General features: G+C 46.1%; 1 protein-coding gene across 1 annotated transcript; it reads left to right on the top strand.

Annotated features, from left to right (window-relative positions):
- The first annotated feature begins 626 nt into the window (after positions 1-626).
- LOC142767821 (uncharacterized) lies at positions 627-995 on the top strand. The gene has a single exon (XM_075870060.1). The coding sequence runs from the start codon at positions 627-629 to the stop codon at positions 993-995; it is 369 nt and encodes a 122-aa protein (XP_075726175.1).
- Positions 996-18,579: the final 17,584 nt, after the last annotated feature.

Genomic DNA, 18,579 nt, shown 5'->3' with positions numbered 1-18,579 from the left:
CAGGAACGGCGAGTGTGGCGTCCAATGAACTCGAGGTAACATTTGCGATTTGTCTTCTACATTAATGTCATCTTGGTACTATTTACCATTGAATGTGTAGACAGAGTAGTGCACAGGGTAAGTAACCGCAGCTGGTAAAAATTAATGGCAGGTCACCCACTACAGTGCGCCCTAATTAGGTTGTGGTTAAGGAAAGTAAAGCCCAGCACTTCATTCTCTTTGAACTTGCTGTAGAACGTTGCTTAGTTTTGATTCTTTTTAATCTGTGTTACTTCTTATCGTGAGCAGCTCGCCAAGCTTAAGCACCTTAGCCAATGTTTGTATATTGCACCTCATTACCTTAGAAAAATACAATTGAATTTGCGAGGCCTTCTAGAACGCACTGAGGATGCCTCACCAACATGTCGAATATTTTGCACCATCTTGGCGATCTCGCATACTAAAAATTTCATTATATGGATCTTCAAGTAAGACGAAATTGTTCGGGGATAAAGTAACTATGTGCCATTGTCGTTTTTATAAATTTGTGTAACCAATCCAGCATTTCCTTCTTCGCCAGGTATTCACCACAGTACACGCAGTTGGTCTTTGGCAGTGGCCGTTGTTCTGTGAGTGTCTGAGCCACCATGACCAAGAAAGGACTTGGATCACTGGTTCTTATCGATGGAAACCTTTCAGCCTACACGTACTCCTTCATAATCGAGAGAGAATTGCTTCCTTATGCTTTGAATGGGCGATTCAAGGATGGTTGTCTCGTGTACCAGCATGACAGGAGCCCCATTCATACTGCTCGCAGTGTGAAATCTCTGCTTGAGGGCCTTGCCGTTCGCACATTGAAATGGCCACCTATAGGAGCGGACCTGAACCACATTGAAAACGTCTTAGGTCTTGTGAAACGCCGACTTGCGGCGCGGAATCTTGGAAGTCCAACGAAGGAGACCCTATTCGTGGCCATACAGGAGGAGTGGGAAATACTTCGTCACGACCCGAGATAGTGGCCGCGCTATACTATTCGATGCCATCTCGTATGGCGTAAGTGATTGCCGCCGATGGGCGTTAGATTAAATACTGAAAGTAGTGATCTTTCTTGGATAGCAGTTATAGCTATCGTTATCTTTTTTTCTGGCTTATAAGAATAAACTGTTTATTTATCGCGTTTCCTGGCTATTCTTTCTGGACGCATGATATTGAGTGGTTTACTTCATACCACTGCACGCGCAATATTCGCACCGAGCATTGGAGCTGGCATAACGTCTCCGAGACAGAGCACAAAATTCATCACTGCCAGTTGAGCATATCACGCAACTCCGTTTGAGGAAAGCTGAGAAACTGCATGATTTCCGCTCTGCTTCACGAAAGAAAACGTATTGCATGGTGCGCTCGAGCCAAGCTATTATATTAGGGGCATTTTCGCCACAATATTATCGCTCGGGAACAGCGGTGCTTGCACAGCGACTGCAGAAGTGGCACCTTGCGCCGTCCGCATCGTTTCGAAATTCGCGCCGTTGAAACGAGTGAAAGGGCAGGCTGCCGGGTGATATGGGACGAGCGTGCGCAGTACGCGCTCACGGACAGAGCCGTGCAGCCGCCAGAAGGCGCAGCGACGCGCCTCGCTACGCGCTCCCGTGGTCTCAAAAATTATGCACTCGACTATGCATGTCTGTTGTGGTTGCTCTGCTGGTGCTTCCTCCTTCGTCGAGCAGTCAAGGCTCCGGTTCCGCACTTCTGACCCTATGTATCAGCCGGGCTACGTTAAATGACACCAACACGCATGTCAGGATAGTAGTGAACGCCTGAGTTTATTGCCGTAAGTCTTTCATAGCGAAATGAGGGAAAGGGGTAGGGGTCTGGTAGATAATAAAGAAAGGCACGTGTAGTGCAACCAATATTCCTGGCTGCGCTCTTGGGCCAGATACGATACAATTATGTAATGACGTCAACTTCAGCTGGACCACGCAAACTATTGTGGCTTACTAACGAGTTAAGTATTCATGAATCAAACTTTCTACTGTCCATGTTCAAACCAAAAGATCGATGAGTTGAAATATGGCGATATTCATTAGTGTCAGGAAGACAGACGATAAACCATTTGCTCGCACAGATCAGAGCTCACTTCCTGGCATAGCTTTAAAAAATCGAATTTAACGGCAACCAAACGTAGACACCGCGACGTACACTGCACGGCGATTCATTATGAGCGCGGCTGCTTGGTGTCGCACGTTGTTTCGAAGAGTACACATCGATGATGCCGCTCACACACCTTCACGATCAATTTCCAGTGTTAGCTTTCGCGTTGCGCTACAGATTTCTGGCGTCAGCACACACGTATCTGCCACGGGGTAAGACGACAGCGACAGTTGTGTTCCCAGTACACGGGGGCCTTCAACTATAGCCTGGCGTCCCAGTATCGCCTCTGTGCCATTAGTTGGCGCTCAGCTTTACATGACCAATAATGAAGTGGGCAAAACAAACCTGCGTGCTTTAAGTGTGAATCCAGTTTTCTCGCGTGATCTAGGCAATCCAGGTGCTCTTTCAATCGCCATCGGTCATAATGCAGAACGTTTGCACTAGAATTTAAATTTAGTTCAGGCTTGCAGACTTCATTCTAGCTTGACACAGCTGTGCTCGAGTTGGGAGCTCTTCATCGGAATAATATCATCCATATAGAACATCGGAACTCGAACAGCCGCGGCCAGCAGCGAAGGCTAGCTAAAACCGCACAAAAACTTTCCAAACCAAAAGTGTACTGGGGTGGTTTCCGGTTAATGCACAATGTTGCCAGAAACTGGCAGCGCTGGCGAAATCGTCTATAGCAGGCCCTTCAAAGTTGTAGGCGACCACCATGCCTTCTGTTGGCTAGCGGCCTTGAAGGACCCTTCAGGTCACCTCACACAATGTAGCCTGACCCTTCAAGAATGACATCACTGTTGTTCACATATCTGGCAGATAACACTCCGACGTGAACCCACCACCACCCGACAACCTTGGTGACGACTACTTCTTGGGAACGATAATGACTGACAACTTCGCTCAACGAGATCGAGCCGATCCAGAACTTAGGGGCTTAATCGAGCACTTCGACGGCAAGACCATCTCTGTTTCGAAGGTATTCAAGAGGGCACTTGCGTCGTTTCTTCTCGCTGCTTAAAGCTTAGTACCTTCTTGTGGTGCCTACAGCTTTGCAACCAAAAATTCAACAGGCCCTGCAAGATGAATCCGCTATAGGGCACCTCAGTGTTTATCGCACGCTCGCGAGGATTCAAGAAGTGTACTACTAGCCACGCCTTACCACATCATACCAGAACTGTCAGCGACGCAAGACACTGCGGACAACGCATGTAGAACATCTGCAGCCCATGGAACCACCTTGCCAAGCTTTCGAGCAAATTTATATAAATTTACTTCGGACGTTCCCGGCGTAGGCTGTCGAATACAAATGGATCGTCGTATTCACCGACTACCTTACGGGCTACGCCGAGACCAGAGGCCTGCTAAAGCATAGGGCATCTGAGCTAGCCAAATTCTTCGTCGAAAACATTTTTCTGTGTCACCTCATCACAGAGAGAGATATGGAATTTACTGTTGTCCTAACTCAAGCGATTTTGGCATACAGCCAGGCAAGCCACCACCATATGATAGTGCAGCACCCATAGACAAAAGGCTAAATTGAGTGCCTAAAAATACTATCGCCGACATCCTGGCCATGTAAGTACACATCGAACTTAAAACTTGAGATGACATTTTTCCGTACGTGACCTTCGAATACAACACCACCGAAAAAGAAACGACAGAAACGGCGCCGTACAGGTTGGCTTTCGAGAGTAACCCAGCCACGACGCTCGACGCTATGTTACCCAACGTCACCGACGATAGAAACCACGAGGTGACTACCTTCAACGCGTTGAAGAAGCCAGACAACTCGCCCACCTCCGCATTAAGAATCAATAGATGACCAAGAGCCACTGTTGCTATCTTCGATGGCACTTCTTGGAGTACCAGCCCGGCGTGGGCGTGGCCTCAGTTAACAACTTTAGCGATGGTACCTCAAACCATGCCCAGTAGTTCGACGTCTCGGTGCACTGGAATACGAGGTTGTTTCCGATGGCATCGCAAACATTTAACGGCGGCGTGTGCGACCTTACGTCGTTTACGTCGTGCGTCTCAAACCGTTTCATGTGCAAAAACGAACGTAAGGACCGTATTCTTTGTTTTAAAGACGAGAGTCTTTCTTGGAAACCTTCGACGCAAAAATTGGGGTCTGTCTGTACATTGGACTGTTTTTTTCCCACTATTAACGGTACCAAGTAACCTGTGCAGCATCAGTCGATACGCATAAAGGTCGACCCTATCCCGCAGGAACCGCCAATATTTCTCCAGATACAGCGTTCATACTTGCGCGACTGTCAAATAAAAAACAACTATTGCGCATGTATGAGGCGCCACAACAACACGTATATATTCTGTATGTGCATCTTTTTTCTAGAAAAAGCATACATAAGTAATTCTAAGTACCGTAGCATTTACCACGCTGCGCTAACCATGAAAGGCTTGCACGAAAAGGCGAGTGTTGCCAACGCTTTGATAAGATGACACTGTGGTGGCACCTACCCGTCGGCTTGCGTTCTACACCTCATCACCTCTGAGACGGGCGCGCACTCCCGTCTCAGAGCCGCGTGTTTCGTTTTTCAAGAAAACTGCCAGATAGCGCTCATGTCTCCGGTGGGACGTGACTTCATGCGCTCGTTCGCCTCCCCTGTACGCTTGAGGCACCCTAACGCAGTGCCTCCAGAATACCATTAATCGATTTTCTTGCGCAGAATATCAAATAAATGCTTTGTTCACTCTCTTCGCATGCAATAATATATCGTCTTTCGGCGACATTTGCACATTACATGATGATACGGGGTCATTTTTTTTCTTTCTTTGCACTTTATTGTATGCACGTGATTACTAGTCTGCCTTTTTATTTATTCATTCATGCCTTTTTCTCTGATTTTCTGTTTTAAGAATTGGGATGATGTTTTTTCGAAGAGGGGCTTTCCCACTCCCGTTCCTTAATTACACTTAAGTTTTTATTGGTTTTCGTCCACAAAGCGTGCCTGGAAAGCTCAGCGCTAACTGGACCAATTTGTTTTTTTAATATTGGCGATGATTGTAGATGATTCTCTCAAAATTGCGTGCAAGACGTGAACACTCGATGTTATTCATGATCTTGCACGAAAACAAGTGACAAGGCTGGAATATTCAATAGCACACGTGTAAATACCGACGCGCTTTGCCGCTTGTCAGTTGATCGACGGCCGACACTCTGGTCATTGCTAGAAGTGCCCGTGTCCTGCTGCAATCTGACTTTCCTTTCACGTGGCTACAAGGTCGGCCCAATAAACAGTTTAACCTGAACACCATGTCTGCTCCCTCTATGTACGTTACGTCCCGGTGACAATTTATGTGCATTCTTTTTATGCGTCTTTCCTTGTGTTTAAACAGCGTGCTTGAAGTGTACAGGAGTGAATGTTTTTTCGCGCTCATCAAGTGAGTACTTCTTTTGTGCACCCATTGTATTTGAGAAAAAATTTAGAAGGTTCGTGCAGCTTGTCATTTTTCACGTAATATTACATTATGTTGCTCTCAAATTTACTGTTTTGTACATGCGGCGAAACTGTGATATTCCCTTGTCCTTGCTGCTGTCATCGTTGCAAGGGTTTCGCAGTATGTTGTACGTATTTTAACAGTTTCAGCTACCACAACGTTTCTATTACGGTCATGGACGTCAGTCCTCTATATATAGATGTAACACTATAGGCGTCAGCATGGCTGCAACCTTGATTGATTGGTTGATATGTGGGGTTTAACCTCCCAAAACCACAATATGACTATGAGAGACGACGTAGTGGAGGGATTCAAAAATTTTAAGAACCTGGAGTTCTTTAACGTGCAACGAAATCTGAGCACACGGGCCTACAACATTTCCGCCTCCATTGGCAATGCAGCTACCGCAGCCGGGATTTGATCCCGCGACATGCGGGTCAGCAGCCGAGTACCTAAGCCACTAGACCACCGTAGTTGGGCGGCTGCAACCTCGTCAAGTTGTGCTAGAGCAGCCAAAAACCAATACGCCACTGTACAATCTCCCATATGTCAATGCATGCTAAACTCTCAACTAGCTACGTGAGGACAAGACGCATTTTCTTGTTATGTATATTCCCATGATAAAGGCAGCAGCCATGTTTTTGTACAACTACTACTTGGGTTCTGTTTTCACGATTTCGAGAGCAGCAAGATGTTTTTAATAATATATTTTACCTATTATCAGCTCTTCTCTCAATGTTTCTTACTACCTATCCGGTGAACACACTTGCGCGTTTTGAAAAACTCGGTGCATAGACACCGCCAACATCGAATCTAAAATGCCTACGCTCTCGTTTCAGTAACCTGTAACTCATGGCTGCACTAGTTGCCGCAGCCAGAGCAATCATAAATTCACGGCGATGACCGTGACCAGCACAATAGCCGGCCAAAGTACTAAACATCTTTTTAGCCCTCACATATTTACACAAAATGCAATAGAACTGATTGCTCTACTTCATCAATCTTATGACCTGTCACTGTCAGAACGCATAAAACATTGTAGAAGGGTTAGTAAGGTATTGCTAATACGTGTGATAGTAGCCGCTATCTTTCTGAAATTGCCCCGTGTTTCAAATATTATGAGTAAGCACGCCCTAACTGTAATCTTCTCGTAGCCTGCTCAGTTCGCAGGCACGTTCAGTGGCAGCAATTTTTCGGGAAAAGGGTTGGGTGGAATTCACTGAAACTTTTCACTGATGTACAAAATATTTCATTTTAACCATTCGTTTTGAGTACAACACGTTAACAGCAAAATTTCAAGCTGGGGTGTGAGGCCCCGCAGGCCACGAGCCTCCTGAGAAGTGCTGGAAATAATGTCTTTACTACACTTTAAACAAGGTGATGCCAAGTTTAACAATAGCCAAGTTTAACATACGATCTTGAATGTAAGCAGCTAACGCTGAAATCAGGGTACTTGCGTGCGCTGATTGTTGAAAAGGGCGCAGTGTTGAAAAGGGCGTATCACGAAATTAACGCGTCCACATAGATGTTGTTGCATTGACCCTGAACACGGTGTTAGAAACATAATTTAGGTATGAACACTTTTCGCCCATAGTGAAGTAGAGCGCGTCGAGATGATATTCGCCTTTAGCGCATGCGCTCGCCACAGTTAGCGGCATGGGGGTTATTAAACCTATAGCGCGACAATGTAAGTGCGCGGTTTTCTTATTTTTCCCCTTATAGTAGCGAGCTTTTGTTTTGTTCTTCACTTTAAGGTATTTTATTTTGAAAATGGGCACGCTACTGCTAGATAAAAACGCATACAGCATTTCTTGCGACCTAAAATTGGCTGCAAGGAGTTATAAAAAGTCACAGCATATCCTTGAAGTGCATGATAATAATTAGGCGAAGTGTCCGTTTATATGTTCATCGGTGCGACTGCTTGCGCGTCCATTCATGCGTGCCTTCGTGCATACAGCCGTCCGTCCGTGCGTCCGTGCGTCTGTGCGTCTATCCACGCGTTCTTAGCTGCGGTCGTAGGCTCAACCGTCCCTGCGTCCACCCATGCGTCCTTCCCTGCATGCGTCCATTCATCCATCCGTACACCTGTCTTTGTAGTGAACACTGAAATTACCGTCATATTGCATATTTTCATCATATATTCAGCATGAATAAGCACCACCATCCAGCGGACATTCCAAGGACTAAACGAGAGGTGGCACTCACGCACTTTCCTATGGTCTGGGCCTCGTGTCTACTTCCCGCTTTTAACCATTTCTCTAGTTCATGGCTAAATGGCACGGCGGACCAACCCTCGCTAAACCTAGCTAAAACCATGGAGGTCAGTTGCGCCCAGGGAGTTTAACGTGGCAACCCTTTCTGGTGAGATATTGCTCAAAGTGTGTCCTTGTGATACTAGTTTTCTTAAGTCGGCTTCAAATTCAAGGCAAATTTTATTGAAAATGAAGTCGCCAATACTTGTCTGTGTAAATTAGTTTATACAAAATAACTATTTTTTCATTTATGATTACGTACGCTGGTTTTCTCCTCAATTGAAAAGGCTGCGCACGTGCCGCTCCTTTAGCCCCGCCATGGAGGTGGCTACCTACTACTATTATGACGATGACTGGTACTACTACTACATACATTGAGGACGAATGACCCATGGCTTCAGAAGCTTCGCACCCTCTCTCCCCACAAGAAAAAAAGGAGTAGACTTCTAACGCTTAGTTCTCACGGCGCAATGCCGTTATAGACGCTACGGTTGCACAATGTTTTTGCACGAGAAGTGCAGCGACATGGTGGCCGAGAGGAGGAAAGAGGTGCAAAATATGTGGACGCGTCATGGGGTGGAGTATGCACACCTAAACTGTTTTTCTTACATCATGCCCGTATGAATGCGGGACATGGTCGATGGCTTCGAAAGAACGCAGCCGTGGTGGTCGGGGTGCGCTTTGTGCATGGCACTTCACGTGTAACCAGCACAACACTTTCAGACGGCCGGTCGCCAAAGTCCAGATGGCCAAACACGCCCATGCCCACAACAAACACAGCCATTCTTAAGATAAAGGTGAAGGCGGTGCAGGCTGGATGAATGGATCTTTAGGAACAAACAAAAAAATCACTGCATATCGACGGACTGAATGATGATGAGTGGGAAGAACGTCTGCGTGACCATCCGCGCTTCCGTCCACCCGTTTGACTAGCAAGGATAAATAACGTGCGAAACTTCATTGTTATACCATTTTCATTTTTCAAAAAAGAAACATTTGCACTTTGCACCTCGTGTATTTTTGCCAATTACAAGTAAACGCTGCCTTATTTACCACGCAGATTTTCACAGTGAGGTGTGTAGCAGATTATAGGAAGTAGAAACCGAGGCTACTTATTCTTCTTTTTAAAGACCCGTAATAGCCTGAGTGCACTCTTCATCATGACATGACATGGCACAACTCGTAACAATCTTCATTTTTTGACAAAATTGTGTGTGTAAGGTTTATAAGACGATTGCCTATTCTTTAGAAACAACCTGAGAAAATCAAATGGTGGTTTAAGTATGATAGTTGATTAGAGAACCGGGTTATGGGAATCGTGAAGTCATCTTAACTGGAAGGAAAACGTCAAGTCCGACTTAGTACCATTGTTTACTAGTCATTACCTCTTACAGAACAAAAATTTAAAGAAGTTTGTTGAGGTATTTATTTGAACTACACAGTACATGCTGCTAGCATGTCTTCAAAGAAGTTAAATTATAAATTTGTGAAGAAGAGCAAAATAGTTAGAAGAAAAGGCTAATAGAGGCTTCATTTTGGTTGCAGTTTCTAGTTTTCATTTTAAGTTTTAGCAATTGATTACGATATTACCTCGACTTGAAGATAAATGAACTTGATGAAAACAATCAATATTAGAAGTATTCAAACTTAACACATTTAAGTCTTTTGGCAAACTTCTTTTCAGATTTGCTACCTTGGAAGCTGCCCGAGAGAGGCTCCTAGTGCTTGTGGATGCCCCAGTCCTTGGGAATCAATTTTTGGAATCAAGAATTGTCGATAAGGGTATTTTTGAAAACTTGCAATCTCTCGAAATACACGTTATTAACACAAACATTTGTTTCTTTGTTGATACTGCCAACGTGATATCATTCTGTAGAGATGTTGAAGCAAAAAAAAGGCACCGACTACTTCTCAGCTCTTGAAGACATTAAGCATAACACCCGAGAAAAATACACTGAAGCTATATTACAAGAAAACACAAACAATGATACACAAACGCACCCTCGAAATGTAACTGGCAGTGTAAAGGAGCACAAGAGAGAGTAGCTACACACAAGAAAGCCTGCAATGAAGTGTGCCTTAAGCGCTTTTTGGAATACGCATGGAATGAATTCACTGGAACAGATTATTGCCCCAGAAATTCAAAGCCGCAAAAATTTCAAGAATCCGCTCAGTGCGAATGGAGTTACAAAACGTTGTCGCATGCTCCAATTGCATTCTTTTTTCTCTCGTCCCGACTAAAGCGCTGGAAGCTAAGCAGGGAGGAATGTCCGGGGCAAATAAAATACGTCACCCGCATCTCATGACCTTGAGCACGCTTTGTCTTTGAATGCGCGGCATTATCAGTGCACGCGTGGGCAAGTCATGGCCTCCCACAGCGATATCTGTAACTATCCAGCAGAACATGTTCAAATGAGCCAATGGCTGATGAGTAGGTTTTTCACAAGTACTTTTTGATCATCTTGTGTCATTTGTAGAGAGAATAAAAAGCAATTTTAGCTGATTTTGATAGTTTAGTGAAATTTCCAGGCAGCGTGATAAGCCATAATATTTGGCTCACGTGTTGTCGGGAGCTTATACTACCGATAAGCAGCGTTTTCTGACCATGCACAAAAAGTGTTGCTTGGCCCTTTAAAGACTTATAATAATGAGCAACCATCCCTTGCAATGCAAATAGGCGATATTGGTGTTCCATTCTTTGATTGATTAGGATGTGCATGCATTTCCTTACAACGAACATGTTGACGATATCTAAGAAGAGCCGAACAGCACAAATGCGTAAGGCAAGTAACCACGAAAGAAAGATTGAAATTAGAAAATACTTGCCAGTGCACAGGCTGAACTTGGTGAACAACACCTTTGAGGAAGTAGCCAGCGACCAATCTATTAAAACCTGGATCACTCCACGAAGTTACTTTACCCACACAGTCACGAATCATGATGCGTCAAATTAACGTGGCATGATTCCGAAACACTCAGTATTACAAGATAAAAAATGACGGAATGCTTTGCTTTAGATAAGCTTCAGTAATTAAAGTAATTAGCGTGTAGCCTACTATGTAACTATTTAGCGATTAGTCAGCTTCTGTACTCGCATAAATACACAACCATTTCGCTTGCAATGTATGCTATACTTTTTGTTGTATTTCTTTTGGGCGATGCGAAAAAGTCATGATGTTCATAGCAAACGGCACGTCGAATATGGTAGTGTACCGCAAACAACCACTTTGGTTCTTTGGAGAAATACGTAGCATGATGAAGGTAAATGGCCACTACTCGTCGGACAAGGAAGCCTTCAGAACTGTGCATGCAGACTAACTTGCACGCCATTTGACGGAACAGGATTGCAGGTACACTATCACAACACTGTCTGCTGCTTTCAAGCGCATGCGAAGGAAATGAAGGTAGTTATTGTGAGTTTGACTTGAGGAGTGCTTCTATAGCGTTGACATGTGAATCGCAAAACATCACGCCATGACAGTCAATGCAGATGTACCTTCTAGTGAAGCTTGCGCAAAGGCCAATACGTGCAAGAAATGAGTGCTAATCAGCGCCTCATAGGGCATCGCACCACATTTAGGAGAAGGGTAAACTGCAAGTGGAAGAAAACACTGGATGTGAGTCGAAATAAGAAGAAGACCACAAACAGTTTGTAGCACGAAGCCCCAAGGATCAGGTGGTTACCTTTTTACCCTTTCACATACTCTTCTGCCAATTTGCGGGTTTCTGCAGAACTCATTCGCAATACTTGGAGTCACGTGCTTAGAGTTGTCGATGAATTTGCCCTCGCGCTGTCAATTGCTAGCTTCTTGGTTAGGTCAATTGGCAGAGCGATTGCCCCGAATACGCGTTGGTCCTCGGTGCTAACCCCGGACCCGGAAGTTTTTCGACAACTAAGAGGCTTTTCTTTTTGCCAAATTCGTATAGGTTTCCATGTGGCTTCATGCTAAAAATGGGTGATTGTCTTCTTTTCCTTCCTTAACTTTCTCACACATTTGAAAAAAAAAACTCATTTGAAAAGAATGAGAGTTAATATCATGTAAAAAAGATAAGTTAAATTTGTCCTCAATTTGTCCGCACGAAATATGACTAGAACATTGTTCTAAGGACTCACTTTTATGAAATTTTAAGAGAGCATCTGCCGAGTGCGCCTAAACGCAAGCAAAATTATTATCGAATAATGACTAGGTAGTACTGCTTGAGTGAGCTACTTTTTGAGTCGCCTTGCTCTTACAAGGGAAGTTTATGTCAAGACCTTTTGTTCGCGTTGGTAGCAATTCCGACATGCCCGTTAGTGTAACAGCAGCGAGCACAACAAAATATCCCAAAATAATGACAAATATGGATGATTTCATTTGTTTATTGAACGCTTATATGTGACTTGAAAAGAGTTTCTCCACCGGATAGATAGCTTGTTGTTTATAAGCTCTTGAACAATGTGTACAGTAAGTATTTTTGTAAAAATAAAACAAAATAGTCTGTATGCCGTACTTGCATTCAACTGGCCCACTGTTAAAAAGCATGTACGCCATTCATTTGCTAACACAGAAGAGGCTGTATTCTGCAGTTTTGCTCAGCGAGCCACCCGTAGCAACGAATGGCGTGATAGACGAAGCAGAAGACTGATACATGAACCAGCAGCGTAAACGGCAAAATATTTCTATTAACAGCATCTTCCGCGGATTTGTTAACGAGTGGTTTACTGCAAATGCCAAGGTACTTTTCACTGAATCTAGAAACTGTTAATTATAAACTGTTCAGCATTGTTTAAGTATTTTCATGAAGAGCTAACGAAGTTTCTTACACCACACGTGTTCTCAACAAGCGTTACAATGCACATCAGTTATTTCTTCGGCTCTGATTGTCAGCCTAATGGCAGCCTGATGGGTGGTTCTGAACGGCAGCCTTGGAGCAATGTAATGGTGGACGGGCGAGGAGTTATATTTGTGTGATGTAACATGAGAGTTTGGGCCCCGGACGACTCCCCAAGGAACTGAGTCGAGCTATCAGTGCACACACACGCAAAAATATATTACATAGAAAGATGATCTAACAAGAATCAATGTTGGGGGTACGCTAATATATGTAGTCCTAACTGCGCTAATTGTCTTTTGAATTCAGAATGTTCTCACCGGGTTTGAGGTCGTTGAAGGACGTCGATGCCCGCCGCTCGAAGACGACGTCCCGTCTGGCAGGTTGACGTCGCTCACGCGTGCAAGTCCAGCGCACATTCAAAATAATACAGTGACGCAAGAAACATTGTGCAGTATAGCTCGGAAAGATTTTTACTGAGTTTTAAATGCAAGTGCTCACACTTATATGCATGAGCTGTGCTCAAAATTTGCTTTGTGTACTGTTAGGAATTTCGCTCTGTCGCGAAGGTAGCGGTGGCGAAGAGCGGCGAGCCGTCGAGCGGACTTCGCTGAAGCCTTAGCCCGAAGGCGAAACAGGGAGGCAATCCGTTTTGAAAACAGCAACAAAAGTAGCGTTTACTGTAGCAGGTTGTCGTTTGTACAGAGCCGGCCAGCACGACAACGTCGGCTGGGGCAAAATCTCTTAACATGGGGTCGGCTCGGCCTTAAATGGCGTCTTTGGTCCATTCTCTCAGACCAGTTCTCGGGCTCGGAGGGGGGAGACGTAGCCATACCCGGAACTGCAAAGTGGTTCGGCGGAGGAAGCGACGTTATCCCCGGAACTGCACGGTTCTTCTGCACGGAAGGCGGCGCTGGGAGGGGGGGGGGGCGACAGTTCGTCGAAACAGGGCTCGATCTTGTGAGACGTGCTCCCGAACGAAGAACATGTCTGTGGCACAACAGCACCCCCGCCGCCAGACAATGCATCCGGAGTTTTGAGCCGTCAGCGTGGCTCGGAAGAGGGATGCTGGTTGACCATCGGTAGCCGTTCCGCTCTCTTCGCCCGTTGGGACTTCCATAGGCCTGCAGAGGTTCACTGGAACGACGGAGTCGAACACAAAAGCGAACGACTCCGGCCAAAGCAAGCACCCTCCAAATGCTGATCAAATCGCCAGACCAGCAGGAACCAAATGTTTCCTCGAGATTACGCTGGGCTAACAATCAGCATCACGAGCAACGAATCTCGGGATGAATACACAGTGCTGACACTCCTTTAGCTAAGTGTCAGTGCATGACACCGCTAAACCAAACAGAATTTTTTTTTGTTTTTAAGCGATTCTCAATTGTAATTTAGGCAGAATCTGGATGATCGAAGCTTCTGAGGATTGTTCAATTTAGCACTGAAACTACAATTTAGTACACCGAGCAATCCTGAACTACGCACATTGGCGTCGCCTGCAAGCGTCATATTGTCAACTTAACAAAGTTCGTCCTCCTACAAGCTCTCTTTTCAATGCGCTCAGCCAATATGATCAAAACAATATAAAACACGCTTGAAAAGTAAGACAATAAGAGTAAAAATTATGAAATAAGAATGAAATAAGAACGAAAGAATGAAACTTGCGTGCGTTACACAAAACAAAGTGAAAGTTAATCTACACTGACACGCTTACCAACACGTAATGCCAAACAAACAAAGCATTTAAACAGGCCTTTTACTCAGCCTTCTCTGTTAAATTAAGCACATGAAATATTAAGAAAATAAAATTAATCAAACAAACATATCAATGCCTGCTTCTCCAATTGAAAGGAAAGGAAAACTTACAAAAGTTCAGATGCACTCATAGCTCATAGAAGGGTGACAAAATTAGAAAAGGTTATTCTCAAAATTCTAATACAAAAAAATACACTCTTGGTATCAGCAAGGTGGCACTCTCAGACGAACTATGGGAAGTCGCGCACTCCATAGCTTTTGTGGGCTGCGGTCTGGACAAAAGGACGACGAAAGAACTAGTTCGCTGAACTCAGTAGTAGAAACTTTTGACGTACAGCCGCTTAACTTGAACAAGAAGGCACCTGTACTGCATCGTTTACGCCGCCCGTTCGACCAGCGACCCTTTCGCCATGGTGGAGAACAACCGCTCGTGTTACCGCTCAAGCGCTCCCAACGTTTCCCCACCTGCTTGCATCTACGCGGCAGTGAAAAGGATAAGACCAGGCGGGGATCTTGGCGTTCGAATTTCCCTGAAATTCGGTCTTTCTTCACGTGCTTCCAGCCTAATCTCGATCTTAGTGATGGTATGAGCCTCAAACGTTTCCTATAGAGCCCTTTCACGATCCTACGCGTAGCCCTGAACCTGGCGTCTCGAATGAAGACGTCCCGGCACTTAACAACTGCTTTAACATGTTTGACTCTTCTCGTCTCTTCCGCGCTACGCTTTTGCCGAGGCCTTTTCCTTTTCGAATGGCTAGGAACGCTGGAAGTCCCGACACACTTATTAACAAGTGCGCTGCCTTCGACAGGTTCTGGCAAAACTGTATGCGGCTGAACCAACTTATCTTTGTGGTCATTGTTAGGTGTCTGCTCTGGAGATGAGAGGAAACGGAGATATTGGCTTCGGAATTTTATTGAAATTCCTTTCTTCGCGACGCGCTTCGCGTTTGATCTAGATCTCAGCAGCGGCCTGAACTTCAACTTTCTTTTATTGAGCTTTGTCCCAACCTCAGCCCTAACATTGAGTATGGCATCTTGAGAGCCATGGCGTTTAGCCACTTTCGCGCGCCTGGCGTTTTTCGACTTCGCCTTATATTTGCGACGGTGACTCTTTTCAACGGAACTTATCACCGGGCTCATAGCACTGGCATTCATACTATGAAGTACGCTGCCTTCACTTTGTGGAGACAAAGCTCCAGATTGGTTACCTAGCTTTTCCCCGGGCCCATTGCTAGCTGTCTCTGCTTGCGACAGAACGGGATTTTCGATGCCTTTAAAGCCAATCAACTCGACTGAAGGTGTCTCTCTTGTTTGTAAGGGTTCACTCTCTCTTCCCAGGATAACCCGTGTTCGCAGGCCTTCGTAGTCAGCCTCCTGCTCTCTTTGACGCGATTCATCCTGATCACGTTCTCGCCCAAGCGGCCCCATCTCTATCGCTTTACGATGCGCCTCTGCGTCTCGAGGTTTCCGATGGGCCTCCGCCCCTAACTCTTCGTGAGGCTCCTCAGTGCCCGGATCTCTCTGACGCACTTCGGTGTCTTGCGCCTTGTGACGGGCCTCAACGTCAGATGCCTCGCTACTTTCCTCATCCTGAAGCGCTGTGCGACGGGCCCCCATCGCTTTACTGCGCGCGTCGTCCTCCAGCGCTCTATAACGCGCCTCGTCCTCTCGCTCTTTTCGGCGGGCGTCTACCTTTAGCGCCTTACCACCTGCTTCAGCGCTGTTACTCTCGCTCTGACTTCCAGCAAGACTTGAAATGAAAAAATATTTAATCAAAGCATATCTAGCCTGACTAAAATCTCCTGCTTCCTTGGAGGGCAAACAATTCAATACATGCGCGATCTTGCGCGGCAACAACGTGGAGAGCTTCTCCACCCAAAGGTCACGGCTAACACCAACATCACAGCAGACAACTTCAAAATCCTCGAAAATGCGCGATGTTCTCGCCTGTCTGAAAGTTGTGGAGCTGGTGTTTAGCTCGATCCCATTTAAGTGCTTGAATTTTAAGGTCAAGCGCTTTTATTCTGAGAGCATGCTCTCTTCTTTTTCGACTTTCCTCGGCCTTCCATTTTTCGTGCCTTTGAGCTTCGAGCTCTTCGCGGCTTTGCTCGGCCTTCTGCTTTTGCTCACAAATGAGCTCCCAAAACTCGTCAGCCTCATCGGCAGTCACATTTTCTACCCGCATCACCTCGAGAATCGCTTCCTTTGTTTTAGCGGGCCCGGCGGAAATCCCCTTGGCTCCACAAATTTCAAGGAGGTCTTGCACCAGGTACTGCTCCATCGCGATCTCGTCTCTCGTGATGCTCTGCTATTGATATTCACCGTACTCTAAAGCTAATCTCATGGTATAGAGCACGTGAATAATTAAAACAACCAACCAAACACAAAATGCTCTCCTAACATCTGCCTGTGCTAGAGAGGTCTGGCGAAGTGAACAGTAAACGTTGGGCACTCACAAAACCAAAATAGCCGACGATGGTCCAACTCGTGGCTGCCGTCGAACAGTATCAGGCCTTCCGGGATCCGGTCCAACTTGCCAATGTTGAGATCCGGGGTTGCTTGTCCCAGCTTGCCGAACGATGAGAACAGGGTAGCGTATCGCAGCGTAGCCAAACGCTATCACGGCGGTCGTCCTCGTGCTCAGAGATCCGATCCAACTTTTCAGCCATCGAGATCGGGGTAGCGGGTCCCAGAGCAGCAAAACGTTGAGGACAGGGGTAGCGTATCCCAGCGTATTCAAACGCTAATATCAGGTCGGTCGTGCTCGAGCTTCCAGGGGTCTGATCCGGCGTGCCAAACGTAAGATATCGTATTCCGTAGCTGCCAACCACTGTTAGGAATTTCGCTCTGTCGCGATGGTAGCGGTGGCGAAGAGCGGCGAGCCGTCGAGCGGACTTCGCTGAAGCCTTAGCCCGAAGGCGAAACAGGGAGGCAATCCGTTTTGAAAACAGCAACAAAAGTAGCGTTTACTGTAGCAGGTTGTCGTTTGTACAGAGCCGGCCAGCACGACAACGTCGGCTGGGGCAAAATCTCCTAACATGGGGCCAGCTCGGCCTTAAATGGCGTCTTTGGTTCATTCTCTCAGACCAGTTCTCGGGCTCGGAGGGGGAAGACGTAGCCATACCCGGAACTGCAAAGTGGTTCGGCGGAGGAAGCGACGTTATCCCCGGAACTGCACGGTTCTTCTGCACGGAAGGCGGCGCTGGGAGGGTGGGGAGACAGTTCGTTGAAACAGGGCTCGATCTTGTGAGACGTGCTCCCGAACGAGGAACATGTCTGTGGCACAACAGTACTTTATCATCACACAGTATGATGGGCTAACTTATACACAAATCCTGCAGAGTTCTGACAGTTTTTTGTAGCGTTAGCTACACTGGCTTCGCTGAGCCAGTTTCAGGTGGTGCTGGTCGCGCATGCGCAATGATACTCAGCCGCCGCCACGCGCGGCTCGCCGCCGGTGGGCGCGCAATTCGATGCGCTGCGCAGATGATCAGTGGTGTCACGCACTGAAACCGGCGCCTCCCTCACACTGGCTGCGACCGCGCACGACTCGCCACCGCCTTGCGCTTTGCGGTGTGCGCTTTCCAGAGGAGTGTTGTCATAGCCTTGGTAGACATATGGACGCCGACGCGCGTGCCTTCCCTGTTCAGTCGCCATCTGACACTGCGCTGGAGCCGCTTCATAGCGCCTCTGACTGGTTTTTGCCGCTGTTGTATAGCCATGGAGAAGTATAGTGCAAATGCTGCTCAATGGTGCAGTAGAGCAGAAAAGCTTAACTCATAGGATCCCGAAGTAGTTGCCCGGCAAAATATATATACCTGTGTCATTTCAGCAGCAGTAAGCAAGATAATCCAGCTAATCCTAGACACTCTGTAAAGCTAAGAATAATTAGCTGCCCCTTTGCTAACGCTACGTATATCCTGGCATAGCTGAGCTAAGCCACTGCCATTTTTTGTCACTGTTGCACGTATGAAAAAGCAGTCACAACGACACATGATGGCCACAGCCTAAAAGAAATGAAAAGAAACATTAGTAGGCACATGACAACTTATGCATACGTTACCACAAAAGAGAACAGCCCTAGGTCAAATGACATTTGGCTATGAGTCTGCATCTTCTTGCTGAAACGTGGCAGTAATCAGCGTCAAATATATTTTGTTGCAGCAATGCA

Source organism: Rhipicephalus microplus, chromosome 7 (genome assembly GCF_043290135.1).
Source record: "Rhipicephalus microplus isolate Deutch F79 chromosome 7, USDA_Rmic, whole genome shotgun sequence".
Lineage (NCBI taxonomy): Eukaryota > Metazoa > Arthropoda > Arachnida > Ixodida > Ixodidae > Rhipicephalus > Rhipicephalus microplus.
Note: the sequence above shows the minus strand (reverse complement) of the source record. Positions and strands in the feature narration are given on the sequence as shown.

What these genes read in the sequence shown, in the direction of transcription:
- LOC142767821 (XM_075870060.1), top strand. Translation starts at nt 627, where the DNA reads ATGACCAAGAAAGGACTTGGATCACTGGTTCTTATCGATGGAAACCTT.